Here is a 12,445-nt window from a genome sequence, read left to right as displayed (position 1 = left end):
ACAGTTCAAGGCAAGCACATGAGGATGAATTAATTCAGTCTTTTTTCATGCAGTAATTAACTACTCAGTTCTCCAAAACAGTTTTAACAACTTTGAGTGCAACTTGATGTCAAACTTCAAAAATAATGTTTTCCATTTCCTTAGTATTTTTTATGCTCTTGAAATCCACACAGATATGGCAAATTCACAAAAGTGCTGTGCAGATATGGAACAATATTATAGTTTACATTAAAGTAAACTATAAGAATAAGAATTACAGCATACTAAGGTCAGAGCTACAGGTGTATAAACAGAAAAGGATTTCTTTATTGTTGTTTGACCAACAAGTTGGGTGAAACAGGAAGAAAATGTTTCTGTCCACAAGCCCTAACAATGAAATTGGAAGCTGCAAACTTAAAGCTTTGCAAGTCCAGATCATATTATTTCTAAGTTTTGCTGAACCAAAGTGACAATTTGACAGGGAAGCATAGAGCAGAAGGAGACATTAGCAAGAAGCCCGAGATGGGGAAAGGGTAGCTGTTGTCTGCAGAGTATTGGTGGTTCATCCCAGGTCAAGGGAAAACAATAATACACCCTAAAACTAATATCTCTGCTGAGTTCCTGGTTTTTAGTACTCTGCAGAGTTATCAATTTTCGTTCCCAGGTTCATCTTTTGAAGGCCTTTCTCAGGTTTCCCTTGAGGATCAGGGCTAGGGCAGTATCAGCTGTTCTGTGGGGAATACACCCTTGGGAGCCCTGAGTTTTCCCAATTTATGTACCAAACCCGGGTCTGGTAGGGAGACCTCTCCGGTTTTGCCAGTGTATTTGCTGCAGAGCCCTTGTGCCCCAGCTGCAGCCACAGGACGTGGAAGCCAGCGGGTCCCCCAGCCCCGGGGTGATGCTGGCCCCAGGCTGGAAGCCTGGCTGGGATGCAGGGGTGCTCACCCAGGCCTGGCCGGTGAGAAGCATCTGGCATGGGGGCTGCAGAGAGCTGCACATCACAGAGCAGCAGGAGGGAGACAGGGAGCCCTGTAGGTCCGAAATGCCCTGGGACTGGAAAGCAGGAGAAGAGGAGGAGGGAGTAACTCCAGTTACTTTCTTTGGAGTTACTGGAAATAAATACACCAGGCGAGTGCCCCGGCTGCACAGGAACAGGCTTTCCTCCCCAGATCTTTTCTGCTCCACCAGACAGATAAGTAGAAAAGACATCTGCCAGCGAGGGGAGTTCAACCGTCTTGAAAATTCGTGGCTGTGATTTGGACCCTCGTCATGCCCACGTACTGTGTCACTGCAAGAGGAATTCAGTTACCATGGGTTACCCTATCAGTACGGGGACCAAGTGCCTCCCCTCCCAACTGCTCTATAAAAAGAGTCTCTCCAAGATACCCCAGTGGCTCCTGCCTACCAGCGCAGACCGGGAGAAACTTGGCCGCGGGGAGAGAGGGAGGGCTGCCAGAGGAGGTGTCAGCATGCCATCCGCTTTCCAGTTTCAATGCCACTTCGTTCTCATCTTCCTGGCAGCCTCCAAGGGGGAAACCAGATACCTAGAGGTGAGCAATGGGGCTGATGACTCAAGCACCCCACTGTGCTTTTAGCTGCTGTCTTCTAACTTGTACTCCCAGCTTTTGAGCATCATGCTTTTTCCTCTTTCCTCTCCTATTCCCGCTCCTCCTGCATTAAATGTACACCTGGGTAACATTAATCCAATGGTCTCGTCCCCTCCCCAGGGTATTTATCCTTCTTTTACTGAAACTTGCATTTTTGCTGAGGGTTTAAGAGACTCACTGTGCACTGAGCTGCCAGGATCACCTCTTAGGTCCCAGGTTTGTTCCTCTCTGCTGCAAGTGGGCAGCTTTCTGACTGATCTCTTCCCCAGCTGCACTGTTTCTGGAGGAGGGATTTAAACTGCAGGTGTCTGTTCTGGAGACGTGCAGGGAGGGGGCTGCTATTTCACTTTGCCCCAGCCTCTTCTTGCCCTCTTTCCTTCACCAGGTGCGGGATGCTGGTGAAGATGAGCCTTTCCTGCTCCTCAGTGAAGATCTGAAGAGAGAGCTGTCTGCAGGGCAGATCTACCGGCGGTCGCTCCGTGAGTTTCTTTGGTGCTCTGGTCAGGATCATGGGTGGGTGGGAGAGTCCTGGGGGGATCTCAGGGCTCAGGAGGCGGGAGGGGGCTATCTGGGAGTGACAGAGCTGAAGGCACTTTTTGCAAGAAAGGGGAAAAGAAGGACAAAATGTTAAAATCTCAGAAAAACTGTGCTTGAGGAAGAGAGATTGGAAACAGGGCTCTGAAATAAGGTTGGGACTCAGAGTTGAGGGTCACAAATAATGGGAGGAGGACGGGGATCATCCACCCATGTCCCTGGGCAGGGTCACATCTCCAGGGGATGCGGCAGATGGAAAAGCTGTGATTAGACAGAAATCTGAAGGAACGGGGTGTCCGTGCACTTGTGCACATACACACAGAGACAGAGTTTTCTGCTCAGAGCTGATTTAACATGCATCCCCCCTGTGCCCCCCCATCGCATGCTTGTGCTCACACCTGCGAGTTACTATTCATCCTCCGACGCTCAGCAGGCTCCTAATTGCTTCAGCTGGGTCTCCCTCTCCTCACCGCCAGCTGGGTCTCAGCATGGGGGTCTCTCCCCGCTCCCCCCTTCCCTGCACCGCAGGAGCTGGTGCTGGGTCTCCCTCCCCAGCAGGCTGAGGCAGCAGCCCCCTCTCTCTGCTTCTCCAGGGTGCATCGACATGCTGAGTATAGAGGGGCAGTTCACCTTCACCGCAGAACAACCGCAGCTGCACTGCGCGACCTTCTTCATCGGGGAGCCTGAGGAGCTCATCACGATAGACTACGACTTCGTAAACATCGACTGCCAAGGGGGCGATTTCCTGAAGGTAAGAGGCTAGCACGCCCTGCTGCGCTTCCCCTTCCCTGCTCTCATCTGAAGTGTGAGACATTTGCTACACGTGGAAGGGGCACGTGAACGCGTGTGTGCATGAGCATGTATGTGTTCGTGTGTGCAGAAGAGGCTTTCACAAAGTAGCCATCTCTGGGATGGCTGTTCTTCCTCCCTGAGGTACTTTGGGTATGTCCCCCCACATCACCACCTCCCTAAAGCAAAGCTGGGTGCAGGCTGAGGATCCCTCTCCAAACTGCAGCACTGGCCCTTCCGAACTTTTCCAGGCGCCCCTCCACTGTGTCCATAGCTGGGGGACCGACTGAAAAGTTTGGTCAGTATTAGCCGAGCCCCTCGGCCCCGTTAGGAGGGTTTTCTCATTGCACCATGAATCACACAAGCCCTGCAGATAATGACACAGCTCTCTGAATGGCTGTTAACTGCTCCAGGACCTCTGCTCGCAGGTCACTTAGCAGCTTATTAATGAGTGGTTTGTTGCAGGCTTTCTTTCAAGTGGCCCGGCTAGAAGTTTTCAGGACACTGGCTCTGAACAGAAAGAGGCTTGTGACTCAGAGATGTTTACATTCCAGTATCAAAAAATGATACCAGCGCATTTTGCTGGCAGGCAGAAATATTGACCAGGATCCAAACTTAGTTCAGGAGAGAATGGGAGGCTCAATGGCCCCCTGTGCTCTGCCCATTGTACTGAGCACAGACCCTGTCCTCACCAGGGGCGAGCAGAGCTGCGGGGAGGAAAGCTGCCCTTCAGCCCTTTCCTTGTCTCCCTCACTTGGAGAGATGCTGCCCCCCTGCTTGTTTTACCCTGGGGAATCCTGTCCCTCCATCCCGTACCCCTGGCTGGGGTCCCTCCCCAGGTTGCTACAGGGAGGCTGATTTCGGCCTCTGTGGGTCCAAGGATTTTGTACCTAGACTTACAGCCACTTACAGAGGCTAGAAAAATGCCAAGAGATCTCTCAGGCTTTATAGAGGTTTCCTTCCTTTGATCATGGGGTCCGCGGTTTCTGCATTATACTACTGTATTTATACAGACAGCTTTTCTTTCCCTGTGGTAATCTGAGCACCCACGTCTCATTGCTTCAGAAAATTTACAGTTCTGGCAAATCCAGAGGCTGATCCTGCAGCTTTTCCACATTCTCACATTAGGATAACTGACTGAAGTGCTAGCAGGATACGGTCCACGGATTTTCAAAGTATTGACTGGAGTGTAGAAGGAATTACTGGGTGAGAGCGGCTAGGAGGCAATTGAAACAGCAAGGCAGGCAACTGCGCAGCTATTCTTGAGTTAATACAGATTTCTGGTTCTGACACACTTCTGACAGGTTCCCCTGAAGATAGTGAGGGCAAAATGTTGCTATTTTTCTTGTGAAGGAAAGATTTGTGGAGGTTGCTGCTTAAGGTCCAGCCAAGTAGGCAGCATTTGTTCTGCTTTCTAGTGGTTAGGACGAGCCGAAAGAATGGAGGCAGGAGAGAGCAATACCTCTGCCAATAATTCCTCCCTGAAGTTTTATTGTATTCCAATACTTCTGGAAGGCCTCTGGGTCCATTAACGACAAGCTGCAAAACATAATTGATTGAAAATTGCAGGCCAGATCAATGAACTTAATTCCCAGAGTTTGAGAGGGTGACTTATGTTTCGTGTGGCTTCCAAATGAAGCAGGTCAGAATCTTCTCTTGGTAACAATGAGATTGCAATAGTAAGAAATTTAAAAAAAAAAATTATGCAGATGTGATGATGCTGGAGCAAAGCTGCTTTCCTCAAGAAAAGGTCACAAAAATTGTCATCTGAAGGAAATAAAGACCACATTAATATTTGTACGTGTGCCTTTCCTAAATATGTATTGATGCTTGAATAATTAGTCAAATGCTAGGAAACTGGTAAGTACAAAGAATTTTTGTTTTTAATTGGTGGCTTTGAACAGGCCATCTGGTGTCAAAGTAAAACAGTGTCTGTAATACTTCATGTTTCTGTTCCCCACTAACAGAGCAATAAGCAAAAGCCTTGTTTTCAATTATTGAACCCCTGTAGGTATTTGATGGCTGGATACTCAAAGGAGAGAAATTTCCCAGTTCCTTGGACCATCCCCTCCCCACTTCCCAAAGATACGTAGACTTTTGTGAGAGCGGCAACATTCAGAGGAGCATCAGGTCATCGCAGAACGTGGCAATGATCTTCTTCCGCATTCACCGGCCAGGCAATGGATTTACTGTCACAGTCAAGAAAAACACCAACCTCTTCCGTAAGTCTGCATTTTATACCATCAGAGGGGCTTGTGTTTGGGGAAGGAAGCAAAACGAACGCGTTGGTTTGCACTGAATTCTCTTGCTGGCGTTATCTGCTTGGACATGGCTCCAGTAACGGAGCGGAGCCGGGCACACGTGCACACCTGAGGGTTTGACTCAAGCTCAGTGTGTGTCTCCAGAAAAAGTAAGTGAATTGTCAGAGAACTCAGGTGTGACATCAGTATACGGGACCAGAATGTTCTTCCTTTCAAAGATCTCTTCCAACCTAATATTGCCATGTTCCATCATATTTGGCTACAACAAACAGTGATAATTGAGAGAGTTTAATCTCAGCAATTTCTAGATCTGGGTGAACAATGAGGAAAAAATATTTTAAAAAGTTCAACAGCAAAGACAGAGTATTGAATAGTTATGTCATAGTTGTGAGTGATATATGATCCCAAGGACCTATTTGCAAGTTATTTCCCTAAGCCTGTGACCTGTCAAGGCACAAATAATGGTCCTTTGCACTGTTTTTTCAAGAGGCGGCAAGACATTTAACAATTACCGTTCAGGCCAGTCTGATTCATCCGCCTCACCATGCAAAGGATGAAGACAGTGGCAAGTCTGCCTGGTCCTTGGTCCGAGTTGTTCAGACACAAGCCTGCAAGCTGGGTCTCCACGCTGGTGTGGCTTCATGCCTGTGGATATGATTATCGTGTGCAGCTGCTGGAGGTGGCTTGTGTCCTTCACTGGCGGGCTGAAGCAGCTGCAGGCCTCCAGGTCTGCGTGGAGGACACCTTGGGTTGCACGCACAGATGATAAGCTACTCCCTCACCTGAAGTCTTAAGGTCGAACTTTAAGATAAAACCATCTAGTTTCAATGGGATGTTTTGTAGGGTAAAGAACTCCAATGAAGAGGAGCAGAATGGGACTTAGGGGTTTGCTGGCAGCGATAACCAGCCAAATCAGGTGATAACCCATCAAAGCTAAACAAAAGCCCTGCATCCATATTTAGCTTCCTTCAAACTGGCAAACAGTACAAGCCCCTGACAACATGAGCCCCTGGTGTATGGATCTGGGGGGTGAGCTCTCCCATTGAACACTTCACTCTCAAGCGCTGCCAGACCTCATGCTACACAGTAAGCAATGGGCAGGGAAGTTTTAGGGAACAAATGTTATGCAAGAATCCCAGAAAACGCCATATGCATATTTTTCAGCATGTGGTTGTAACTCTCAGTAACTAAATCATCTGTTCTTTGTTAGTACTGAAAGTACATCATTTTGCTACATGCAGTGACGACTGCACAAGTAACTCTTGTACCTTCTCCCATCCCGCAGCTTGCAATGTCATCTCTCAGACTCCCTCGGGAAGGTTTACCATGGTCATTTCTCATCAGCACAGAAACTGCAGCTTCTCCATAATCTACCCCGTGGTGATAAAAATATCTGATCTTATTCTGGGACATTTAAATGGCCTCTTTTTAAAGGTGAGTTGCTTGTTTCTGAAGAAATTACTACCCTCTGCGATTTTCCTGGGCATGGGAGAGGGAAGGGGTGAAGCTCACAGGGGCAGCCTGTGAGCGACGCAGGCTGCAAAGGCATGTACGCTCCAGACCACGCAGGCGGATGCTGAGAGCTCTGGTTTCCCCCCAGAGATGAGAGCAGAGCCTGTCTCTGTTGCTATTGTCTCTGTAATGTTACAGAGGCAATCAAATTATGCAAAGTACCATTAATGCATGTAAATATTGCTTGCCATAACAAAGGGTAAGAATTTCATTAGGAAGAAAGGAGTGCTTTCCCGGGGAGAGCACTCTCTATTTAAACGCTCTGTCTGTATTTAAACTAATGGAAGCAGCAACCACTCTGAACAGAGAAAGGAGACGCGGGTTAGATAGTGAGGTATTAGCAAGGAGAAAATACAAATGTGCTCACAACTGATTCCTTGCTCAGCATGCTAAGCATCCTCTGCTCCATCTGCTCTGATGCTCAGCACGGGGATGGGGTTTGGCCACAGCATGTGGTGCTTGGTGACAACCAGACAGGAGAGGACAAAAGCTGTTGGTGGCCCCCTGTGCCTGGGAGGTCTAAGAAGGTGCAAATTCCAAAATACCCACAAGGATAGGAGCAAGAAAGTTTGTTTCCTGCTGCCAGTGAGACTGGCAGCCTATGTCCTTCGTGGGGACTGCCAGTGTCTCAGCAAACCAGGCTTTGAGAGATGGACAAGTGAGTTGACTTATTCAGCAGTAGGTAGAAAAGAGACAACAGCAATAGGACGATAAAGAAACCAGGTACTTAAATAGTAGCGTATCGTAACAAGCAGAAGGTGCACAAGGTATCCGCGCAAGAAGTTTTTTTGGCAAACAGCATTAATTTTCAGGACAAGAACACTTGTGAGTCTAATACACGCTAAGCCATTGTTGTCATACAAAACTACTGTTTTGCTTAATTCCTACTTTAATTAAACTTTGACAGAATAGCACATTTTAGCAACACTTATTGCTTGGGAATAAGTATGGTATAGTGGAACTTAAGTTCCTGCCGCCCAGTTTAGTGCAGGCACACATGCAGCCCATGCCTGTATCGATTTGTTTACATGTCTAAGCATGCAGAATCAGATTACTTATCTGCTCTAAATGCAGTTGATTCAACACCTTAACTACTTGTCAGTAATTTTCAGAGCCTACTTAGGTATTCTTTGGAACCTTCAAGAAAATTAACTAATGTCAAAACGAAGTAGTGTTGCTCAGGATGAGAACAGCCTGACTTCACACAGGTTTGAGCACAGAGGACTGCTGGCTGCAATCATGTCTAGAGAACTGCTACCTTAATAAATAATATAAATAAGATAAATGATAAAAAACTTTTAATCTCTGCCTTTTTAGAAGCCATCAGCAGGCTGTGCAGGAGTGGGAGATTTTGTAGAGCTGCTAGGAGGAACTGGCTTAGACCCATCCAAGATGTTTCCATTGGCTGATCTCTGTCACTCCTTTCACGGGTCTGGTAAGAACTCCTTTTTCCACTTACCTCCACATGATAAAATAATTAACCAGAGGCAGTTGTGCAGAGCACCCCCAGACCTCCATTTCCTGCTAGACTGGTGATCTTCACATGTGGCAGAACATGAGAGGTAAAGCTGTTTGAGCCTGCAGCCGGGCTGTGTGATACAGCACCCCCACAACCATCTTTGCTTGCCCCTGCAGTAATCATTATAACAAGATTAAATTATACATATTTTTTTAAATGCTTGCCCTATGACACATACGATTAGTGGAGCGTCAACAGATAAATGAGTCTAGAAATTCATAACACATGAAGGAAGAGCAGTTACATTTTCAGTTAAGGAGGTTTTTCTCACCTACTCAGTGTTTCCAAAGCCTCCTTTTCTGCTGCAGGAGTAACACATACCCCAAAAGCCTCAGAGCTCCCATTCTCTGTTTTGAAGCCTGGAGGAGCTCTGAACCTGTTTCACTATCATGCCAGGTCAGTGACCTCTTTCTCCCCATAAAAATAAGAATACTCAATTTCGCTAATATTGAATACAGCGGAGTACGAAGTGTTGCAGCGACGCGACAGACCGGTCCCTGTGGCACATTTTTAGTACCCCAGGAATGTGAACGGGTGCACCAGAGAAGCAGCATTTCCACAGGTTTGGAGGGCAGGAACGTGCCTGGCACTTTGCACCCGTGGTCTCCCTTGCCTTCAATCACACCACAACTTAATGGTCCAGGAACTGTTTAAAGCTTTAACCAGCAAGCACTGGTTCTGAGTGAATACTGAGCGCTGTAATGAGATTAAAATGTGCTTTCCTGGTGGTGTGAAGGAAGGGAAATCCCACCTCAGCAGCCCCCGCTCTCCCAATGACCCACCAGATTTCTCCTCCAGTGAGGAAGGTGCTCCGAGTTCCCCAGATGAAATAGGCTTTGCCAAATCCCTGCTCAAATGGCTCCTCTAAAGCAGCGGTTAGTGATATGCTTGATTTTCCCCAGAATGAGTCCATATGCTGGGCACTGCCATTTGAGTTTGTCTTGGTGGGACTGCCACCAAGATGCTTTTGTTACTGTGAAAAACCTCCTTACACGCAAAACCACTAATCCCTGTAACAGGAAACGTTTCAGTATTGTTAAATTTGGATATCACCAGGAGAGACTGCCATTACCCTTATCGCTCATGGTCTCTAACAGTAGCGTACCTTCCCAAACGCAAACATGTACAGGCCTCTGCGTCGTGTCTATCTATACATATGTAAGACTGTGGGTGGATGGGAAGCGAGTGGCATTTGCATGAGTAAAGGTTACAACACTTGATTAAATACCCAAGCCATCGTAAACTAAAACTAACAAATACAAAAGAAGGTATTTAGTCAGCAATACCACCACCAGCTGGTCACTGCTACACACGAACTGGCTTTGTTTCCAAGACTGTATGTATTGGTGCTTTGTGATTTCCAACACCGTATCTCTCTTTTCCCTCACTCTCATACAAGCGTATCTTTATATCTCTTTTCCCTAACTAGCCCAAATGAAGATTGGCTGTGACAATACCGTGCTGCGAATGGTCTCCAGTGGCAAACACATCAACCGTGTGACATTTGAGTATCACCAACTCGATCTGCAGGAAACGGAAAACAGAAAGGAGAACAGCATTGAGGAATTCTGCTTCCCTAGTATCTGAGAGACCAGGCCACAAATTTTCACATAGCTAATGAAAATAACGTTCTGGTGAATTAAGAAAAATATTATTTTTCCTTTAATCAGCTGGTATTATCGAGCCTTTCAATGGTACGAGCATATTTCTTTTTCTCATACAAATCAGTCATTCCCATGAGCAAGGAGGAAAAAGCAACCAATGTATTAATCTTTGTTATTATCATTATATTTTTTTTCCACAGTATTTAAGCTCACTTATCACATCCAAAATCAATAGCAAGAACAGAAGGCTATGTTTCCCATATAAATATTATTAGCAAAACAGACACAAACACTCTGTGTATCTAGTCCGAGGACATACAAAACCTACAGTAAGTATAAACAAAAAAGCAATTTTATCCTTTTAAATCAGGTATAAACAAAAAAATTAGATGGTGGAATATACTTCCAGTTTTGTAAGAGGAAACACAACATTAATGTGTGTGAAAACTACTGGTTTGTTTATGACTATAAATGTACTATTTATTTCTAATGACATGTTTTTAATAAAAATTTATAGCATGGAAACTTCCTTACACAAATCCAAACATGAATAAATACATTCAAAGAGTTGGCAAAACCTTATTATGGTGTATTTTTCTCAAGAGCTCTTTTAACATTCTGGTTAAACTTCCTAAGTCTTGTGCAGTTTTCTGAAAATTATAATTTCGAACATATGTTGCTGTAAAACTGTGGACTATTAAAGTAACGTTATGGGCAGAAATTTGTTTTGCCAATGTTGCATACACCTTCACATGGAGCACGTTCTAGCTGGTACCTTCCCAGTTTAAGGTTTTTTGGCCAGATGTCCTGCTGGCCCATGGAGGCAGGGATAGACAAGTGTAGATTAATTTTTTCCAGCCCTTCGGTGACCCAGAAGAAGAGCGTGAGCCTGGAAGGCTCTAGGAAGCACAGTGCAGCAAAGGACCAGACTTGTGTCCTAGCTCGGAGGGAGGCACAGGGACTGGTTTGTTTTCTGGGAGTGCTACCTGGCCATAATGAGAGCAAATTGTTCCTCCTCCAATGTTCAATTAATGGTCAAGACTGATTAATCCAGCTGCACGCCTGAGACCCTCAGCACTGATTTCTGGCTCTTAATCTCATAGTCAGTCACCAAAAATCAAGTGTCTTGAATATTCATCAGCTCTGAAGTTAATTCCCCCCCACTGAAGTGGGTGGAAACTACAGAATGCCTCAGATTCTCCCTCTGCAGGGGTTTGGGAGCCCAGTTTTGGTGACTGACTCGTGAACAGAAGAATGTATTTGCCAGCCTCATTAGACTCAGGCGAGTGTTTCCACCCTACAGGGCTGTGTTTGTGGAAAAGGTGGGGATTGTGGGAATGTTTTGCTTTATTCCAAAAAACATCAGACAAAACCACTGCTGGCTGCCCCGAGGCACAGCACAGCCCTGGCTCAGGGCTCTGAGTGGGTGTCCTTGATCACCACATCCCTGCTCTGGCCCCATGCAACCCACCGTGGCTTTCATGAGCCACTGGTGCGGTGCTGTCGGTGTTGGCATGGCCACCCAGCACCAGAGACATCAAATCAGGGTAAAGAAATCGGGGCTCAACGAAACAGCTTCTTTCCTGAGGAAACTTGCAGTGACAGAGGCTGTCTGTCCCCCAACATCCCCCCTCAGCTCATCCATCCTTTCTGGGTGCCTGTCACTGTCAGGGCAGCCCTAACCATGTGCAGCCCCACCAGCCTTTCCCGGGTACCCTTCGGTGAACCGGGGCATGCGGCTGGGCTGGGCAGTTTGGGAACAAGCTTGGAGCCTCCCGTATCAGACCATACCTACCTACAGGACTACCTTCAAACTGGAGAGATGGAGAAGGCTTTAAAATGTTGTTCCTTGGTCACTAAGAAACACGGGAGGAGTTGAAACATCAACACATTTCAGGTCCAGCAGCTCAGGACTAGATCACCAATGAAGCTAAACTCAAAATCTCTTGCTTAGTGCAGTTTCATAGTGGGATTTCCCACCTTTCAGCTTTATGTGGTACTTTTTTTCAATCCTAACATGACTTAAATACTTCCAAAACACCAAGGCCTTGTAGAAAAGATACTTAATGTTCAGAGATTTGCGATTTCTCTTTCCATAGTATACAGAAGTGGACTCTATTACTGAGAAAACTTACTGTTATAGGTGGAGGAGAATGAAAAACAACACTCTGCGTAGGACAGCACCACCTATTGCTATTGCTCCATGCGTAATACCCAAGTTCATGTTGGTTTTCCCAGAACCGGTTGTCACTTCACCTACTCCTTTTAATCAACATAAATTCAGACAGCACCATCAATCACATCACTCCACTCTGTTGGCTGTCTTGGAAAAATCCAGACCCCAGCCAGTTAGCCATTCTTTGGTCTGTGCTTTAAACTCTACCTCATGCAGAAAATCAAAAGTCACTTCAATCTGTGTACCTGTATTTATTGAGGCCCTCATCATTTCAGGAGCTGCAGAAATTCAGTCACAAGAAGCCAGCTCATAGATGTCAAATGTCACAACTGCCCCAGGGTTTAGTTCTAGAGAAGTAAGGAAATAAGTATCCTCGTGAATGAGAAGAAAGGAAAGCAAGGCACTAAAAGCACTGCAAGGCAAAAAAAAAAAAAAAAGTAGCAACTGGAAGTTTGTAAAAGAAA

General features: G+C 46.2%; 1 protein-coding gene across 1 annotated transcript; it reads left to right on the top strand.

Moving 5' to 3' along the window:
* Nucleotides 1-1,232: 1,232 nt before the first annotated feature.
* Nucleotides 1,233-10,523, top strand: CRHBP (corticotropin releasing hormone binding protein). Its single transcript, XM_074569451.1, has 7 exons — nt 1,233-1,529; nt 1,972-2,065; nt 2,714-2,871; nt 4,921-5,131; nt 6,456-6,604; nt 8,000-8,117; nt 9,631-10,523. The coding sequence occupies exons 1-7, from the start codon at nt 1,290-1,292 to the stop codon at nt 9,786-9,788; spliced, it is 1,128 nt and encodes a 375-aa protein (XP_074425552.1). The 5' UTR covers nt 1,233-1,289; the 3' UTR covers nt 9,789-10,523.
* The last annotated feature ends 1,922 nt before the right edge of the window (nt 10,524-12,445 follow it).

This window comes from Larus michahellis, chromosome Z, assembly GCF_964199755.1.
Source record: "Larus michahellis chromosome Z, bLarMic1.1, whole genome shotgun sequence".
Taxonomy (NCBI): Eukaryota; Metazoa; Chordata; class Aves; order Charadriiformes; family Laridae; genus Larus; species Larus michahellis.
The sequence above is the reverse complement of the archived record's forward strand: the minus strand, read 5'-3'. Positions and strand labels throughout refer to the sequence as shown.

Bases quoted from the DNA above. Each gene is read 5' to 3' on its own strand.
- CRHBP (XM_074569451.1), top strand. From the start codon at position 1,290: ATGGGTTACCCTATCAGTACGGGGACCAAGTGCCTCCCCTCCCAACTG. The intron at 2,066-2,713 runs GTGAGTTTCTTT...CTGCTTCTCCAG, and splicing joins GATCTACCGGCGGTCGCTCC to GGTGCATCGACATGCTGAGT. The intron at 2,872-4,920 runs GTAAGAGGCTAG...GAACCCCTGTAG, and splicing joins AAGGGGGCGATTTCCTGAAG to GTATTTGATGGCTGGATACT.